At 38.0% G+C, this 20,454-nt stretch overlaps 1 protein-coding gene across 1 annotated transcript in view; it reads left to right on the top strand.

Annotated features, from left to right (window-relative positions):
- The window catches only part of LOC140330621 (neural-cadherin-like), a 54,943-nt gene that overhangs the window by 5,948 nt on the left and 28,541 nt on the right, over nucleotides 1-20,454 (top strand). Inside the window, 13 exon segments of the mRNA XM_072410895.1 lie at nucleotides 8,564-8,758; nucleotides 9,557-9,782; nucleotides 11,365-11,569; nucleotides 12,368-12,479; nucleotides 13,406-13,655; nucleotides 14,307-14,449; nucleotides 14,637-14,809; nucleotides 15,406-15,574; nucleotides 16,648-16,818; nucleotides 16,929-17,101; nucleotides 17,817-17,984; nucleotides 18,914-19,163; nucleotides 19,384-19,511. Of these exon segments, the coding sequence (XP_072266996.1) occupies nucleotides 8,564-8,758; nucleotides 9,557-9,782; nucleotides 11,365-11,569; nucleotides 12,368-12,479; nucleotides 13,406-13,655; nucleotides 14,307-14,449; nucleotides 14,637-14,809; nucleotides 15,406-15,574; nucleotides 16,648-16,818; nucleotides 16,929-17,101; nucleotides 17,817-17,984; nucleotides 18,914-19,163; nucleotides 19,384-19,511 (2,363 nt within the window).

Raw genomic sequence — 20,454 nt, 5'->3', positions numbered from 1 at the left:
TTTTGCTCCAAAAAATGCACTAGGGCTTATTTTCAGTGGATGCCTTATTTTTTTTTCAGCAATCCACATTTATTCCTGAACAAAAAATGTATTCAAATATAGTCATGTAATAATCTCCTTTGAACATCATCCGAACTCTACAAACCCTGAATTCCATCTTGAATTTTTTGTGACTCCATTTCCTTTAGAACCATTGGCCCCAATTTCTCATGTCTAGCAATAGCATTTTCCTTAAATGAGCACACCTTGTATATATTTATATATATATAGTAGCTTATTTTCAGGGTAGGCCTTTTTTCCAGGGTAGGGTTTATAATTCGAGCATCCTCAAAAATATGGAAAAATCATGCTAGGGCTTATTTTTGGGGTAGGTCTTATTTTTTGGGGAAACAGGGTATCATTTGTGGGCAGACTGGCCATTAAATTTGGATCAGCTTACAGCCAGTATCATCTTGTATGAATTAAATGGAGCTAGATCATAAAAGTGCTGATGCTGACAAGACCCCAATCCCAGGTAATGTTATGTGGGTCACCTTTGTGTTCAGGAATAATAGGGACAGCAATAAACGCAGGCACAGGAAACTGTAAATAAAAGTTCAGAGAACTTTATACAGCATTAAGTGCATGGAATCAATTTACATCACACCATCATAAATGTACTATTATTTATTCCTTCAGTTAGATGAAAGGTTCTGAAATGTATTGCCTTTAAGTTATTTGTGTGCCATGGAATGATTGCATTGTGTGCTGGCCATGGGGCATTGTACAGAGGGTTCGACACAAGGAGGATATTAGACAAAACTGTGGGGTTGCCAGCCGCCAATTTATTTTATTATCTTTTATTTCAAAGGTCATATACTATTTTAATATGTATTCAATAAGCAAACCTTACAAGGCTAATATACGAGTACGAGGATCAATGCTTCAGTGACTTATAAAATCTTATAACAGTTATTGAAGCATTGATCCTCATCCTGGTATATTAGCCTTGTAAAGTAAAAAAAAAATGAAATGTAAAACTGAAAAAAGAAATACCAATGTAGATAAAACAAATGCGATATTGAGTGTATATATGTGAATATTTAATGCTTTATGCTGGGATCCAGGCTTCCACAGGGGTAGAACACTTCACCTTTGTAGGATATAAATGGCTTCCCCAGTGATCCAATCTAGGAAAGAAAAGCTTTAGCTATTTATATCCAGCAGCCCTATCAGGTTATGCTGCTGGGGAAATTTGCATTTATTTCTTGAATTAGAGATGCAGCAGACAAAATTTTTCAATTGGTGATAAAGGAACCACAAGACCATTTCAGATTTGCGGTTGATTCATGTTAGGGCAGTTATCATTTTACCATTCCTGGGGAAATATTTGCAAACTTTGGATTTTTATTACTTTCTTTCGATGGAAGGTTGAATTTTTCCATTGGTGACAAAGGAACCACAAGACCATTTCAGATTTGCGGTTGACTGCAGTATTTTAACCATTCTTCCAAATGCTTCTGTTTACCAGAATGGAGCATTTGGGAATCATTTTGCGCACGCATACATACAGATTTGGTGGATTGCAGTGCAGTCCCTGGAAGTGACAAGTAACTTTTGGCCATGGGTTGCTTTTCTGGAAGAACTGCACATCAACCTAAACACAATGACAAAATGGCTGTCAAATTCTGCAGGTGACTGCATAGTAGTTAGGCAGCTGGGATTGGCTAAAAGTGTGTTTTCAGCCACAATTCTGAAAGGATCCTGTGTTGAGACCTGGGAACAAGAATTCCCTTGCAGCTTCTGGTGGCTAGCACTGTATGGTACTAAACCAATCTCTGCTGCCCCCATTCATTCTCTATGGCGTAGGGAACCCCACTTACCAATCCCAACATATCCTAACCCTTTCCAACTTTATAGAAAGCAAAAATCCATGGGGTTCAACACAAAGTACCTAAAGAGGAACTAAACTGAAAAGTGCCTAAAACAAAAGAAAAATCACTTACCTTCAGTCCCAGAGCACAGTCAATCGGTCCGGAGGTGACTTCCATTGTGTCCCACGTCGTCCCAGCATTGGCTGCACCAATTTTGCCTCTTCTTCTTGGTTCTTCTTCCTACGTCACCCGATCTCGCACCTGGATGGGGTTGGAGAAAAACTTGCCGATCTCACTGCGCATGCGTGAGATCGCCAAATTTTTCTTTTTTCACCAAAAGGCTACCTGATCATCTTGGGCATGCACAGATGGAGCACCCAAGAGCCTCCTGGCATGCGTGACTATTAACAGGCATCCATTGTTATGCATGTAGAAGCATTAGAGAATGTACTGAATACACTTGTCAGCAAAATTAAAAAAAATGAATATTAGGGAGCCACCTTATTTCTTTTATAAGGATAATGATGGCATCTTGTTTGGTATTTGAGGGTGAAATACACACAAAATACCCCATGGGGTCTATTTATAAAGCAGTACATACAAATCTGACGTTCAGTCACTGAAACATTTCCTGGTGGAGAATCAATTGCTGCCACTAAAACACAAGACCTGGAAAATTCTCCACCAGTGAATGTTTCAGTGAATGTCAGATTCACTGCCTTGTAAATAGACCCCTATGAGTATATGCAGGTTGTATAAGGTCCTAATACAGATTGACACAACTTGTTCTCATGTGTACTTTATTATTCTTTATTCTACAGGCTTTTTGTTATCAATGCAGCGCAACCTATGTGACATTTTCAGAGTGTCAGATGGAGGACTGAACTTTAGCTTTTGCAAGGAAAAACAGATCAATTTGTCATACGGGCAGCACAGTGGCTCAGTGGTTAGCATACTGGCCTTTGCAGCTCTAGGTCACAGATTCGAGGCTCAGCCAGGACACTATCTGCATGGAGTTTGCAGGTTCTCCCCTTGTTTGTGTGGGTTTACTCTGTGTACTCCGGTTTCCTACCATATTCCAAAAACATGCAGTTAGGATAGCTGGCTTCTCGCCAAGACTGTAGTAAAGATTACCATACATTAACATACATAGGTAGGGACATTAGATTGTGAGCCCCTTTGAAGGACAGTTAGTGACATGACTATGGACTTTGTACAGCACTGCGTAATATGTTGGCGCTATATAAATGCTGTGCAATAATATTAACAATCAGTTACGATTAGTGATTTTGAAGAACTTGATTATAAAGTAATGATTTTCTATCGTCATTATCATATTATCAATCACATATCAATCAAATCATTAAAAATGTCACAAAAGCTTTATAGTTATGTATTTTCTAAAGTTATTTTAAACCCCCGGCTCCATTTAATAAATACCCAGTAATTCTCCCATTAAGGGCCATAACAAAATTTCTTGTATTGGGGTGAAAACTCTTCCAGTTGTGCTCCAGCATTGTCACCTAAAGCCGCAGTGCCAACACATCACACATTTATATTCCAGGGTTGTCACCATCAGGTAACCATTCCTAAGTAATGAAGTGCAGTCATTGTTGGAATGCATGAAAACATAAAAATGGATGAAAGAGATCAGCAACACTGAAATGCAAAGTGCAAACAATATCTTGTGTAAAATTTGTTTATAATGCAATGCACAGTTTCTTGACAACTAAATGTCATCCAGTTAGTTCATCCAGGATTTAAATCTCCTTTAATGTAGATCTGGCATCCGATACCCCTGTGCTGCCAAGACTCTGTTCTCTATATTGTACTCCTCTCCTCTACATCACGCCAGCAATAACAATAGGGAATGTGGCTGTTTGGTGCACTGAATATAAATAATATTTAGCAATTAGCCACAAGCCATTTATGTCTTGGACTTGGTTTACATTTGCTCAGTCTGGAGGTGACGGTCTGAACAAGTACATTTTACAAATATGGTCACATCTGCATGGCGTCCCCGGGGAGTTCACGTTGGGCCAGTCACCTGACCTGCACCTCGGAACTATGTGATTTATAAACAGGAAAGAGGAAAATCAGCATGACCAAACCCAGAATTTGTTTTATTTAGATGTGCCGGTGATGTTAATAATGGCCCCCTTACTGAAACTTGCATTGAAGTGTTTATGTTCAGCAAATAGGACTAGGAACAGAATAGCTGCTCTTTTTAAATCCTCAAAAGTGACCCTGTCATTAATAACTCAACCATAGCCATACCTGGAAATGAAGTGAATATTTACTTTTCCCATAATGCCAGAATGCTGCTTTGTAAAGGGCAATCCAAATTTTCCAGGTCTATCAATCTCCTGGGTCCCACATAGTGTTCAGTATTTCTTCTCTTTGTCTTCCATGACATTACAGAAAGATCTCTGGTGTCATGGGAAAGCTAAGTATTTATTTGCTTTGGTTTTGATTTGGTAGTACTGTCCATCTTTTAGATTCAAGTTCCTCTGACCATCTTTCCTCCTCAGTCCCACCTCTTTTTGGGTGGATATATATAAACCTTTATGCAATATGAACTTTTAAATTTGTTATTTTGTACCAAATATTTCATTGAGCATTTGAATTATTGCTTTTGTTGGAAAGCTAATATAGGTAGTTGCAGCTTTTACTCATGCTGTTGCAAACCGAATGATAAGTCAGCCCCAGGTGCATAGAAAACTGCTGCTTTGTGCTTCTTGCACATGTTGCACTTGCATTTGCGGTTCTTACTTCAGGAAAGAAAAAGCAATTGCATGTGCGGAAATGACATGTCCTTCCAGGAACCACACTGCAACTCCACCACAATGCAACTGCATGCACAAAATATTTCTCAACTGTCTCATTCAACAGAGCCTTTCATTTTCCTCAATTTTGCTAGTACGTTATTACATTTTTACACTTGTTTCTAAGTTGTATGTGTTCCTTGTGTTTTGTGGGAACACGCCAACAAATATGTTGAAATATATTATCAGCCACTTACACCACATTAACCAGTCTATGAGAAGCTAAATTACTCCGCGGGGGATGAAATCGTTTTAATGACGAGGTGAAGTGGTTTAAAATGATGTCAGGAATGCCAAGTTCCCCCCCAACCCAGATGCAATAGAGGCCCTGAAAAACTCCTTTGTGAACCTATGCACATGAATAAACATCTAGAGGTGACTTTGTTCACATGCAATCACTAAGGCTTACTTTTAATTATTGCTTCAATAAGGTCCATTGCCAGGAAAATCCAGCCAGTGAAACATGGAAAGGCTTTGGTGGTCACTCTAAACAGAAAATCGGCCATGCTTAAGGGATTAAGCAGTTCTTGAAAATGTCCCATATTAAACTCCTGCATCTGACTAATCCATGGACCCCGGTGGTGAAAAGAAGAAGCCATTCCTAAATGAATGGGAGGGAGAGAGGGCTCATTTTCCCTATCCAGTTGCTTTGTTGGCTTCTTTTCTCCAAGGAATCTCCATATGTCACTGATACTTGAGAATAATAAACATTAAAATGAATCAAATGTCAGTGTTTAGTCTAACCAGAATACATGCCAGAATAACAGTGATATCGCTCAAGGTGTTCCTGTCACTAGAATCTTCTAGCAGATCAGATGCTCCTTGATGTGTTTTATCTAAATAGCCATTTTCAAAAATGCCATAACAGTTATTACCGGTCTATTGTCCGTATTTCCTACCTTTCATATATTGCCATCCATAAAATAAATAAATATATATATATATATACTTATATAGCTTACTGATAAAATGTCTCCATATAATATGATTTCATGTAATATTTTCTACCACTTCCCAAAAGAGAACACAAAAAATCACCCAAGCTAAGACCTTATGATTGCCCACCAAACATGAAAGGGAGCAAATAAAAAGTAGGGAGTTTCAGTGGTTCTAGTGTCAGGTAAAACATTAAAATTCTTTATTCTAAACTATTTGTTACATTTTTTTTGCATAATTAGGAAAGAGAGTTCATAAAGAAAGTTATAAGTCCACAAGAAGCATAGGCATAATTGTCTTAATTTAAAACAAATACTGGTAGATATTCACTATATCTCGACGCGTTTCGCAGAATGAAACTCTCTTCTTTCCTCTTTTTTCACAGTAAGCTTTAAATTCAAATAAAAGGAAAGAATGTATAGGACCTATACATTCAAAATCATATATAAGGAATACATTAAAACTCTTCTGTATATTGAGTAGAGATATATAGCTACCCTTTTGAAGTTTGTGAACAATAATGATCCTTAAGAAATCGGGTTGGTCAGAGAGACCACCATATCAGAAACAACAGGCACAAGTTTCAAATTAAACCAACTTCGGTGTCCCCCAATTGTGGATGGGGACCTAGGTAACAATAAAAAATGAAAAATGTATATGAAGCTCCTCAAAAATGTGTATATATATATATATATTTGTTTTGTAGTTGCAAACAATGTGGCCAGTCAATTGTCCCTGAGAATTTTTCCCCCTGCCAGATTTCTGTTCTAGGCTAAAAGTTCCTTTCCCTGGTTCCTGCATCAGAGTGTTAGGGCTGTTCATGTCCAATAGCCTTAAAACTGTGAAAGGATGAGAAACAGACCAAGTGTGCCTTTCATACATGACCAAGCACTGCTAATCCAGACACAATAGCAAGAATTTTACTTGTGTGGTCCAGGTGGGCTCATGGCGGATGTAATGTATCCAGGAAATAGCTATGTGTTTGTCATTTTGTTCATCAGTCTTGATCAAAGGATTTGGAGGGTCGTTCCAGCCAGTTAATAAAAGCGTCTGGTGCATAAAATTAGATTGCGACACATAAATTGTATTCATTTATTTTGCTATTTCAAGGCCGTTCCTGATTTTCCTTTTCTGGATCTCAAAAGTTAGGTATAGTACATTTGCTATGGACTTCATACCATATAATGTCTGAAACAATAGTTGGACACCTTGAGTTGTACAATATTGGGTACCTATGCTTTCTCTATATGTATTACAATAATGTCATTGTTAATTGTTCTATTATGGTTTATAGGGCACGCTGTTAATCCAATGTGGATTATACCACTAGCACTGATTACCAGATTGTAAGATCTTCGGGACAGGGTCCTCTCCTCCTGTATCACTGTCTGTATTAGTCTGTCATTTGCAATCCCTATTTAATGTACAGAGCTGCATAATATGTTGGCGATATATAAATCCTGTTTATTAATAATAATAGTAATAATAATAATAGCACTGATTGTATCACGTTTATTGTCTTTGATTTTGTTATCATACCTGTGCCTGTTGTTTCATTAAGACATATTTTTGATCGGATTAGACTGTAAATTCTACTAATTTTGTTATTGTTATTACACTGTAAAAGTTCACGGCATTCATGGCAATAAAAATATAAATTCTGAACATACAGACTTTTCAGATTTATTGGTTATTCATTATATTTGCCCTTATTTATGGTTCTCAATTTTGGATACCATATATAGTATATATAGAGGCAAACAAACATATTTAACATATAGAAACAAAGTAATATCAGATGAAATAAACTTTTTCACCAAGCACCTGCTTTATGTCTGAATTTACTTGTAATGGTGCCAAAGCGATCAGGCTATACTTTGTATTTGCCAATGATTGCAGAAACTCAGTCAAACATCAGTTATTCAGCTTATAAACAATTCTTTAGTGCACATGAGAGAAAAAAGCTCAAGTCAGTCCTTTAGGTTTCCACGTCTCCCCCATTGTGATGGCTGCATAAGGTAGGGGGAGGTGATGGCAGGCTACTCCTATATGGCATGGTCTTTCTGCAGGGCAGAGGGCATATGTTCTTGGCATGGCATGTTCATGGCTGTTGACTTTTGGCAAGAAGGAAAACTTTGCATATTAGTTACAAAGTTGATTAATCTGCCTAGGCTGTAGATTTTGGGGAAAGAAGGGTTCGGATGTAAAGAGTCCCTTGTAACCATTGGTAGAGGCTTCAGCTTCAAACACCCAGTGGGAACCTGTGAGCACCTAATGGAATCCAAAATCTTGGAGAATTGATATTAAATAGATATAAACATATAGGAGTGTAATTTGCAAAGCCAATACTCAAATCCTTTATTTAAAATATACAATATGACTATCCAGTGTGTTCAATTTCTGAGGAAAGGCCTTTTACAATAACCCCTCAGTTTCAAGTGGCCCAGTAAAAAATCATATATTTTTTAGAGGTGCCATTTTATTTTTTGATGTTTAATTACATGTTGTAACATGGATAAGTTATCTGCACCTCCCCAGTTCATCATAGGATTTTGAAAATGAAGGCTAACTTAACAATGCCATCTCCTGTAAGGGATCATATTGATATTCATTTGGAACACGTCAGGCGTAATTCAGCAAAATGCTATTAAGTTGAGCTGTACATGTGGCCAATCAAAAGCTGCATTTTATTGACTTTCCATTGCACGATCTTTCATTCAACACAACAAGTGCATTTGAACTACAGGCCAAGGAGGTACAACCCCTGACTTTTTATGTCAAATTCTGTGTATTTTAATCAAATGCCATTGTATGCATTCCAATGGAAAATGCCTTTATTGTGGCTGGAAACTGGAGATATTCAGCATGATTTGGAGCACATTTTTTATTGTTATCAATACTGATTTGTGATTACAGTGGCCCTGAATATTCTTGTTCTTATATTTGCAGACAGTGACTGGTACCTGTGTCACATAACCATCATTGTGCCCAGAGAGGAGAGTTTGGAGTGGACGATGTACCCCTTCCCTTACCTGGCCCGTGTAGATCCTGAAGCACCAAAAGGCACTTTTGTGTACCAGCTTTTAGCTCATTACTACAACGATGAGAGCTCTGGTGGTGGGATATCATACTACCTTATGGAAGGTGAGAAACATCCTCTTATAGACAGACTCTGCAACCGGGCAGCATGGTGGCTCAGTGGTTAGCACTCTGGCCTTTGCAGCGCTAGCTCCCAGGTTTGAATCTTGGCCAGGACACTATCTGCATGGAGTTTGCAGGTCCTCATCTTGTTTGTGTGGGTTTTCTCCCACATTCCAAAAACATGCAATTAGGTTAGTTGGTTTCCCCCAAAAAAATAAAACTTAGAGGGATAGTTAGAAACATACTTATGGACTTTGTACAGCGCTGCGTAATTTGTTGGCACTATATAAATACTATTTAATAATTATAACTGGAACAATAACAATAAAAATTCAGCAGAGAATATAACCTAATTTCCATGCCATATAAATATGTTTTGGCTGGTATGAGACTTGAACCTGCCTGATCATAAATTTGAGAACTAGTGAGTACATTTACATTTTATTTATTTTTTTGGTTCGGCATGGATGTGGTTGGGGTGAATTAGCTGCTAATATATAATTCAAGATCTTAGGCACCAAGGTTTTACTTATATCAGTTCCTGTTTCCACCACCATACTAAAACATGAAAATGAAGATGAGAAATTGTATTATTTAATGTAACAGATCACTTAAAACTTTCTGGGTGCAGTAACTTTCACAAGCCAATCAGAAGCAATTTTTTTTACCAGATCTGGGTACATTGCATTGACATCTGATTGTATGCTATGGGTTTGCACACCATTATTATTTTCTGTAATACCTTGCTAAATGCATGTTAAATTGTATATGAATATTAGGATTCTGATTTATGACTTTTAGGTTCTGACCAGCAATTTGAGGTTAATCGGGAGACTGGTGTCATCACTACAACTGGTTTACCATTGACTTGGAATAAGGAATATGCTCTCACAGTGCAGGCGATTGACAGACATGGGAAAAAGAGCCCGTATGCTTCTGTCTCCATTTTGGTTGGCTTACGGCCTCCGCAGTTCACCAATATGACATACAGTCTGTTTGTCCCAGAAAGCACTGCAGCCGGGGAGAAGTAAGTATGGAGCACCGCCAATATATAATACATTCACATGTTCATATATACAGTACATGCCAAACCTGACTGTACAGATCACATTATCATTGTACAATCTTCTTTAGATCTGAATGACCAACTACAAATTAAATCAATTGTTTAGGTAGGTCCTTACATTACAATAATTGTACAAACTTCTACCAGCAGCCATGTAATGTAAGAGCCGGTCTGATTGGGTAAAGGTCATATAGCAAGGTCCTCTTATTTCATAGGTTTGGCAAACTAAAGGAGGTAAAATATTGGGTATGGGAAGCTTTAGGGAGATTTACCAGAGATTGTGCTATGAGAAAGCAATTATATAACCAACTCAGTTGTATACAAGGAAATTAAATGTATTATTGTTCTCGGAAAGACAAAAATCAATAAATGAACAAAGGAAGGTAAGGAATCACCATGCTTGTTGATTGTCCCCCTAGCCCATAGTATTTGTTATATCAGATATCACAGTGCCTGCATTTTGAAATAGAAAGTACATTTTTAATACCAATGATATCCAAAATGACTTGAAGAGCATTTTTTTATTGGTTTCATTTGAACAGAGTTAATGAGCATTTAATTACTTAAACTCCTAACTACTTATTAGAAGTGTACTGAATGAATTCCTGACCATGTCCCAATACACAGCAACATTACAATTACAAACATGAACCTTTCCGCATTACAAAAGTCATTAATAATGTAAAGTGACTTTGCCTAGGCTATAATGATTTTAATATTTTGCTGCAGGAAAGAGGAGACATTTCCTATTCTTTTGTAGTGAACAGAAATCAACATTGTAGCATCGTAATATTAAACCCATTTTTTCAAACTTGTCTACCCGTCTTCTTCTGTCTTTTAAACCGTCACTACTTCCCACCTCTACATATCTCCCATCCTTTTGTGTGTGAAATTCCCCCACCTACTAGATTGTAAGCTCTTCGGGGCAGGGTCCTCTCCTCCTGTGTCTGTATTCGTCTGTCATTTGCAACCCCTATTTGATGTACAGTGCTGTGTAATATGTTGGCGCTATATCAATCCTGTTTATTAATAATAATAATAATAATAATAATAATAATAATTGTAGCAAACCACAAGCCAAGAGGCTGCAGCAGATACAGATGTGTACCAGACTACACAGGAACCAAGATTTACTATGTCAGGACACTACCGTGTCGTCTCTGAGCAAACATCTCAGTCCAGTAGGGATATACTGACCCTAGATGATCCCTGAACAAGGATGACTCTGCCATTTTGAAAAGAAAAATAGGTGTAGCCACTGGGCCTGATTTATAAAAGCTCTCTAAGACTACCATGGGTGAACCTGAGTTATCCAGCAAATGGGTTTCTATAAATCATTTGCTAATATTTGGCAAATGTTTTCAATACTGGAGCAGATCCATTCCAGGTTTGTTGGATCACCCAGGTTTTCCCATGATAGTCTATCTTCTCCAGTTTTGAAGAGCTTGAATAAGTCAGGCGCATTGTCATTGTAAATTTATATACATTTATCAGGCATGCACATGAAAATCTCTGAAGTTATCATGTGTCCTTCTCTGTGCAGAATAGCAGTTGTAGAAGCTGTGTCTTTCCAAAGCCAGCCGATCACCTACAGCTTGCTGATGAATCCCAGCAGCCTCTTCATCATTAACCAGGAGAGCGGAGAGCTGAGCCTCACCCATGCTGTGGACTATGAGAGTGAACACCACCTCTACCACTTGTTGGTAAAAGCCCTGGAGGCGGACAGTGGGCTCAGCAGCGTCACAGAGGTAACTGCTTTGGTTTATTGCCAAGCCTACTGGTAGCACTTACAGAAAATCTTCATTTTTGTCCTTAAAGGCAAAACAACAGGTTTCCTTTACAGGAAGGACCTATACTGTCCAGTACATGCCTTCTCTACACTTCCCAGCTACCACAGCTAGACCACTGGAAACATACTTGGTACTTCTGGAGAGCGTGTCACATTCCCACAATGCAACTTCTATACCCGAGCCACCATCAACAATCATAAGAGCCCAACTGGTCATTGTGGGAATGCATGCCTTAATGTGTGTGTTACATTGTTATAGCAAATCAGACCTCACTGTGCCCATTTTATTGAGATCAGTGGTGAAGTTTGGACAAATGAGTACCAGTTATCTACCTTTTCAATGAGCAATAGGCTCACCTGATATTTAGTATTGTGATGGATTAGCTGCAAATGTACTCACAGCACAGAGGTTGTGGACTTGTGTTTTATTTAATGTACTCTGCACAATTTTATTCACAAAAAACTCCAACACAAAGCAAATTCCAGTGTTTTCCCACTCAAAGGACCAGTGCAATCACAGCATGATGGAAAACCCCCCACAGATTTAGTCCCCTGGCCCTCTCTCTATTGGTCCCAACTTTGGAAGACCTCCTGGGCCCTCCCAGCATACAAGCTGGACACAACCTATCTATCTATCTATCTATCTATCTATCTATCTATCTATCTATCTATCTATCTATCTATCTTTTCTACACACACATACCTTTGCATCTTTCTCCTTGCCTTGTTGCTTATGAGTGGGTTCTTGTTTTCACAGGTCATCATTCACATTATAGATGATAATGATTGCTCCCCAGAATTCCTTAGCTCTATATACAGCCGAGACAATATTTTGGAGAACATCGCTGTTGGGACATCTTTGCTACAAGGTAGATGAATCCATATATGGTTGATGCCATTTCAGCATTTGTATCATCTCAGTGTAGCTAACGGGTAATTATTATTTAAAAACAGATCACCGGCAAATGGTCACATGACCATCTTACCATCACCTTTTTCATAATATATTTTTTATGTTGGATTTGCAAATTCGTAGGTACTACAACTATAAAGATTATAATGTTATATGACCAATTACGTAAGCTTTAAAAAAGTATACATACTTATTCACTATAAAGTAAATTGCTAAATGGTTGTGATGGGCAATTAAAATGGTTTGCAAACTACAATCGTAGGAGCACAGTCCTTACAGCATAGTACCATTTGGACAACATTCTTTAAATTTACCACTTTATGGTGCTGCTCTCACTGTATTTAGTGATATTTATTCCCTCATTCACTTTCCATAATGATATTATTCTTGTTCAAGTCATAATTGTTGTATGTCAGTGTCATGGAAAGTACTTAAGCCATTGGATAAGCATCCATTCATCCATTGATATATTCATATTTCTTCCTTTAAAGTGACTGTGCTCAAAAAACCTTTGCCGTTGAATGAAAACTTGCACCGCAACAGATAAAGAAGTGAACCCTTGGCTTTCTGTGCTTCCACCAAGCAACTACTGCATTACTTCTGTGTCACTTGTCTATGAGATTTGCATGGACACACTAAGAAAGTAGCAGTCGGCAGGTGGAACCACGGCACAAATATGGGAGACATCACTTTCTAAGTTACCCTAAAGTGCCACGTTGTAAAGATTGTGCTAGCTGCTGCAGCTTTTCAAGAGCACTCCATGAGTATGGAAGTCTTCAACATCAGTTTGATAATCATTTATTTATGTTTTATACTTCAAGTTGCCAGCACAATCATCTACTTTGCATCTATATGTATTGATCATGTTGCTTTGTATAACAGTGATAGCCCAGGATTGTGACTCCGGAACCAATGCTGAGATTTCCTACTTCAGTCAGAGCTCAGAGTTTTCCATCTCATCACAAGGAGTGATCCATTCCAGCCAGACACTTGACTATGAGCGAGCCAACCACATGTATGAATTTGTAGTAGTAGCTGTGGACAAGGGAAATCCTCCTCGTACTGGTACAGCGTCTGTGCGCCTACGCATGGCCAATGTCAATGATGAAGCCCCCATCTTCTCCCAGACTGTGTAAGAACTTTTTTACAACTTAAACATTAGATATAAACTAATATTTACATTTTGAAATGGTGCAAAGACTGTGGTGTGGAAAGTGCCTAGAAATTAGAAGTTACAATCCAGCTTACTGTAAGATTGATCAATGTAAAATTAATTATGATTGATCATTATTGATTATTGCCTTTTGTGCATTGATCTTTCATTTTCTTAAAAGGATTGGTCAACCCTAAAGTCATAATATAGCTGCAGATGGACCCTCTTGGTTTCTGACAGCCAGCCCATGGCTTCTTATATGTAATAAAATGAATCCTTAAAATAGGGTACAGGTATTCAATGTACCATCCACTTCTTCAATAACTCATCTGAATTATGATTGATATTTGCCATTACATATATCTAATAGAAACCATGACATAAAAAGCGGTTTTAATTTCAATGTGAAGGCTAACCCTCAAAAAAATGTTCAATCATTTTTCAATCAACATTCTACATAAATAATAATTGTAAATGGATTTGTTTTTGATCATTTTGATTTTTTAACATTTTCATCTAATCTGTTGAACATTTTGCATATGGCTAGACTAGCAGTGAGATGTCCCTTCCACTGACTATCTTATTACCTGAATATTGTTTAAAATAATAACTTTATGTTTTTCTTGATAGCTATAACACTTTCCTATCTGAAGATGCGGGACCAAACACATTGGTGGCGACAGTCCATGCTAGGGACCCAGATGGAGACGGAGTGTCATACTTCATTGTGGAAGGGAACGAAGACGGCAACTTTGAACTGGACAGTCAAAAAGGCAAAATATTTTTTTAAAAATAACTTTGTGCTGCTCGTCTTGACTAAATCAAAGTACTGTCTATATTACTAAGCTTGAACATCAGAGAATATAGACTGGTAGTCATTAGTGGGCAGTGATGATCTTACTCTGGTATATAAACCAATATGTTTTCCACACATCAATCTTTTCCATCATCTTTTCATAGGTATCTTAAGACTTCGTAAAATGCCTCTGCCCAGGCTAATGAAAGCACAATATGTATTAAACATCTCTGCAGTGGATGATAATATTTCTGGGGGACCCTCCTCATTCATCAGCTTTACTAAAGTCATCATAGGAATAAATGATGTCAATAACAATAAACCCATTTTCAGAGAGGTGAGCCTAATACTAATACATTTCAATGTTGCAATCAGAAGTTGGATTCTTATTTGTCACAATTTCAGTTATTATCATTATTTTTGTTTTTAAAAATGTTTTTTGATTGTCTCCTTTAAGGAGGCAAGAAAGGGTTTGCAAAAAATGTAGATATATGTATATTCATGTAAGAAAAGTAAAGTGTATGTAAGCCCAAAATCTATTTTTCAGTATATTTGGCATCATTCCTCATGGATTACAGTTTTTTACAGATAATTTTAACAGGAAATGCCTGTATTGGCAGCAAGAAACTATGCAATTGAATAAACACAAATGTTTTTGTTTTAGCTGAAACTGATCAGTAATGAAGCACAATGAATACCTTAAGCAACAAATTAGATTTTAGCTTTTGTTTCCAAAAGTGCACTGGAATCATAGAACACAAAGCCTGCTCCTGCTTATTATAAATCAGGCCATTTGTCTATATTTGTCATTATTTCATTCAGTTTAACTATGCTATCGCTGTGTTGTTTGCTTTGCAAAGTTTTATTTTGGGACAATCATATTTTGTGCCATCCAGCTGTTGTCTTCCTTACATGCCATTTCTCTGTACACAGTGTCTTCAGTACAGTGAGAAGACCTGGGTTCTAGAGAACCAGCCCCCTGGTACCTTCGTCTTACAGGTAGAAGCTTATGATGCAGACACTGGTGTGAATGGGGAAGTAAAGTACGGAATAATACACAGAGAGGGAGCCAGCCCAGCATTTTTCATCGATGCAGATACCGGTATAGAACTTTACTTTTAATTATGCAAGCTCTCAAAAAGGTGATTAGAAGTAGACCCCTCTAAAGTCAAAATTATAATGTAATATTTTACAGCAGTGAATCTGTTTCTATGCCCATTCAGAACAAAGTAACAAGTTTCCTGATAGGGCAATCTACCCTGAACATATTGGGTCATGGGGTTGGTACTAAGTACTGGGTGTAATTTCTGTAAGATGTGTATCAGAACCATGACAGTGCCAATAAACCATAATAACCAAATGTAAGAGCCTGGTCAGGACCGGTATTCCCCAGACACCAATCCCCCAATCTAAGCCGCAGTCCTCGCCTTTAGTAAGCCCCCGCTCAACCTCAGGAGACTTGTTGCTTCTCCCAGCACTCGGCTGCCTCTAGGACTTAGTGCACAAAGGATGGTGTCAGGGAATAGGCTGGTAGCAGACCAGAAGCCCACAGATAGAAGTACCAAGATTCCAATAGACTAGTCCAGAATTTGGAGCCAGAGATCCATCCACCAGATGAAGTACACAGGGGCAAAACACAAGCAGAGTCGGGGACACAGGCAATGGGTCAGTCCAGACAGCAGAAACAGGCAAAGTCAGCAACAGTAATTCAACTCTCCAATACAGATTACCCCAGTTCAACGCTACATCAGGCACTGGTGACTGGGAGCAGAGAGTCTATAAAGTCCAAGCCGTCAATGTCAGTGCAGGACTTAGTCAGGAGCTGATCAGCCTCTGTAATCCCCTTCAGCTGTGCACAGCCTAACAGTGTGTGCTGGGGATGCCATAAAATACATCAGGCTGCACAGCTAAAGGGAAGCAGGGGCTGCTGCTATTTCTTTATACTCTTTGCTGCTGCAATTTACATTGATGGGCAAAATAGGCTGTGTGGGATACTGCTGTGGCACACAGCATGTAATTGCAAGCCCAATAAGCATTTTCTAACATTAACTAGAAATATATCTACTGCAACCAGATAAATAAAAGTTCAAATGTGATTGGTTGCAGAACCTTGCACATAGACTTTCTACTGTGTACTCCTTTATCTCATTAGCGTGTATGTGCACATTTGTATAGGTGTTATCAGCACAGCTCAGAGTTTTGACCGGGAGAAGCAAAGAGAGTACACAATCTCTGTGAGTGCCACAGACCAAGCTCAGGAGCCTCTGATTGGTGTCTGTCCATTGACTATCCTCATTGCTGATGTCAACGATAATGACCCTAAGTTTGAGAACAGTCGTTACCAGTGTGAGTACATCCACCAACTTTTACATTGGGTCACTATTGTCTTCAAACTCAAGAAAACCTCCTTACCTCCTATTGAAGTATGAATTCTCAGTTTTCACATTATCATTTAGATTTTCTGCGTGAAGATACTCCTGTTGGAACTAGTTTCCTTCGTGTTGCTGCACTAGATAGTGATCAAGGAGTAAACTCTGCCATAAGTTACACAATATCAGGACAACCACCAGAGTATTTTCGGATAAACCCCAGCACAGGATGGGTGTATGTCAACTATCCCATCTACCAGGTAAAGCTTACTTTTTTGTTACTCTTTAAATAAATGTACTATATGTCAATGGTGGGGTGGTAAGACTCATGGTGCCAAGACAATGGTGGCATAACTGATGGTAGGGTTATGGTGATTTGCCTGCCAACAGACATAAACCATAGCATGTTAACCCATCTGTTACAACATTGTTTCAAGGAAATCTGATATTGTCTGTTTCCATTTTCTGCCTTTCTGTAATGGATGAGCCGGAAAACCCTTAAAGCTAAAAAATCAGTATAAGATATCAAAGATACAACGTAATACAGCTCTATTCTGTAATACTTCTTTAAATGTATGCAGTGTAAGTACTCAGATTGGCTTGGCATTGGCCTGCTGTAGCCACACCATGACAGAACCTAAACTGGAGGAGCAAGGAAAAGCACATTAAGCCCATCTGTTGTGCAGCAACGCGAGGAATATGCTGATAAAATGAGAATAGAGTAAAAAAAAATTGAGTTTTTTGGTTTCATGATTCACGTATACCTATCCAGTTGTGGGATGGGGATAGAGAGGATCTTTCAGTGTTGGTAAACTGCAAATAAAAAGTTGGTCTTCTAAATGGAGCAGTCAGTTTATATTATGTGACCAGATTTAGATCAATATTAGCCAAATACAGAAAGAGTCCTATGTTGTATGCTTATTATATATTCTGCAATTGTACTGTATGTGCCTATAATGTTTCTAAAATGCCTAGACTTCTCGCATCACTCGGTACATTACTGCCACAGATGGGGGGAACCGCAGTAGCAGTGTCGAACTTTCAGTGACCATCACTAACATACTTAATCAGCCGCCAGAGTGGGACCACACAAAATACTGGGTCTCTATCCCTGAAAACATCACAAGGGACACCAAGATTGCGGTAAGTGAATTCTGTGTTTGCTCTGGTACAAAGTATAGATTTTATTATGTAGAAAGTCAAATCAAAGCTTTCAGGTGAATGAAAGAGAAACTCAGTTTATTTCTTGTCTGGCTTTCACAAGGACAGAGAAAAAAGTTCCCCACAGACCCACTAACCACCAATCAGCTATTCTCCTAATTTTTGTAGTCTGTACTTGGGACATGAAGAGGAAAAAATAAGTTGGAGCAATAGTCCCCAGTTGTTTTTTCATATTTTATTATAAGGGGTTTTGATGTGTATGTGATATGGAGCACCATCCAGGCCTTCAACTGCCTTGTTGCTCATTTTCTTCACTTCCTCCAAAGGAATCTGAGCTTTCCCTCCTTCAGCTGCCTTTTCTAGTCTTTTTTTGTTTTTCTCTCTATCAGTTCTATGCTCTAACAACTTTTCTTCACCATCTGTAACCCTGTTTCCCCAAAAATAAGACAGTGTCAGATATTAATTTTTGCTCCAAAAAATACACTAGGGCTTATTTTCAGGGGATGTCTTATTTTTTCATGAACAACTATCGACATTTATTCTTGAACAAAAAAATCAACATTTATTCAAATATAGTCATGTCATCACATTCTGGAACTTCATCATAACTCTCCAAACCTCTGACATCTATTTTTTAGATTTATGTTGATTTTTTTCCTCATTCTTGATTGGATAATTTTACTTTTCAGACCACTTATAGAACAAAGGTGTGAAACTATGCATATTCTTCCCCAGCTATGAATCTATATGTGTGGAATATTGAGCTACTGGGGCAGATGCCTGCATTATTACTTGCTGATTTAGGATTGGAAGTTGCTTTCCTATTATTTTATTAATTTGTCATCTCAGTCATTCCCTATCTTTTGCACATCTTGCCTCCTATTCATTTATCTTGATTTCCTTCTTTTCAGACAGTGAAAGCCTCCTCCTTGCTGGGTGACCCCCGTGTCACTTACAACATGGAAGAAGGGCTTATTCCTGAGACAAATAACCCCATTCGTTTCTACCTGAAGACAAACAGAACTGATAAATCAGCATCCATATTGGTATCTGACCCCCTGGATTATGAGACAACCAAATTCTTCACCCTGAAGATCAGGGCCCAGAATGTTGCCACAGTACCTTTAGCTTCTTTTACAACTGTGTATGTCAATGTGACTGGTATGTTATATGTCCTACTTTCCTATCCGTCTATACAAATACAGCTAATAACCTGTCGACAATTCAAAACTTGTTCTAATATATATGTTAAACAACTATTGTTCTATTATTACTGGAATGTTTAAATCATATACAATACTTTTATTTGACATTTCTTTAACCAGCTTTATCTAATGCATTCCCTGTCTTCTAATGTCACAGGACTTCCTATCTTTTGCAGATGTAAATGACAACGTTCCATTCTTCACATCCTCCACCTATGAAGAGACGTTACAGGAAGGAGCTGAGATTGGATCATCAATTGCACAAGTTATAGCCACGGATTTAGACTCTGGCCTACATGGAAAGGTCTGCCGTATATAAAAAAAAACACCAAAGATCATTACACTACAGATCACTACATTCCACTAAAAAGTCTGCCTATTACATTTAAACTATGGATGGCTGGACACACCTGACCCAGCTTCTATGTCTCTAAACTCTCAATGGCTCCCTAAAGTAGAACCCGTTAAAAACAAAAAAGTCCTATGGCACCTATACATGCACTTACAGTTTTCTCTTAGTACCACAAAAACTTCTTCTTATGTACGCCATACTTTTTTGCAAATTTATTTCTGGCTAAACTTGTTTGCCATGAAGACCCCTAAAGAAAAAGGGAGAAGAGGTAGGAGATGCTGATCCAGATTCTCCTTTTCATACATACATATTGCATAAAAATATGAAAAACAAAGTTTCTATGAACAACAAAAACCTAATGTATTCCCAATTCCTAATGACCTTTTTTCCTGGAAATCTCATATTCTGGGAATGTCTAATGCTGAAATTGTGAAAGCTAGGTCAATCATTAACTAATCTGTCCTTTGTAGGTTTATTGTGGTCTGTTAAGCCATAGATTTTTATGTCTCTGTACATCCTCCTTTATTCATTTATCAAATAATATGTGATATGCAGACCTACCTAAACTATCCAATCAATCTATATTCAGTGAGAGAGGTCCCTGCCCTATATACAGTACTTGTTGGTAAATTTCAAGTGTGATAGTAACACGTTTGGTGAGATTTAGATAGATAAAGACCTTGCTCAGACCAGAAACACATATTTGAAGCTTGCATGTAATGGAATTTACTTTGTATTAAAATTTAGATTATGGTGACTTGCTCTTTTGGCATATCTAATAGATTTTGATGAATAACATAAACAGTTTCTTGGTTGCCTAAATTTGTTCTTCAATATGCAAAATACATCTTTCCAAATTCTACAATTCAGGTCTGAGTTACTGATGTTTACCAAT

Source organism: Pyxicephalus adspersus, chromosome 5 (assembly GCF_032062135.1).
Source record: "Pyxicephalus adspersus chromosome 5, UCB_Pads_2.0, whole genome shotgun sequence".
NCBI lineage: Eukaryota > Metazoa > Chordata > Amphibia > Anura > Pyxicephalidae > Pyxicephalus > Pyxicephalus adspersus.
This window is presented reverse-complemented; position numbering and strand designations above follow the sequence as displayed.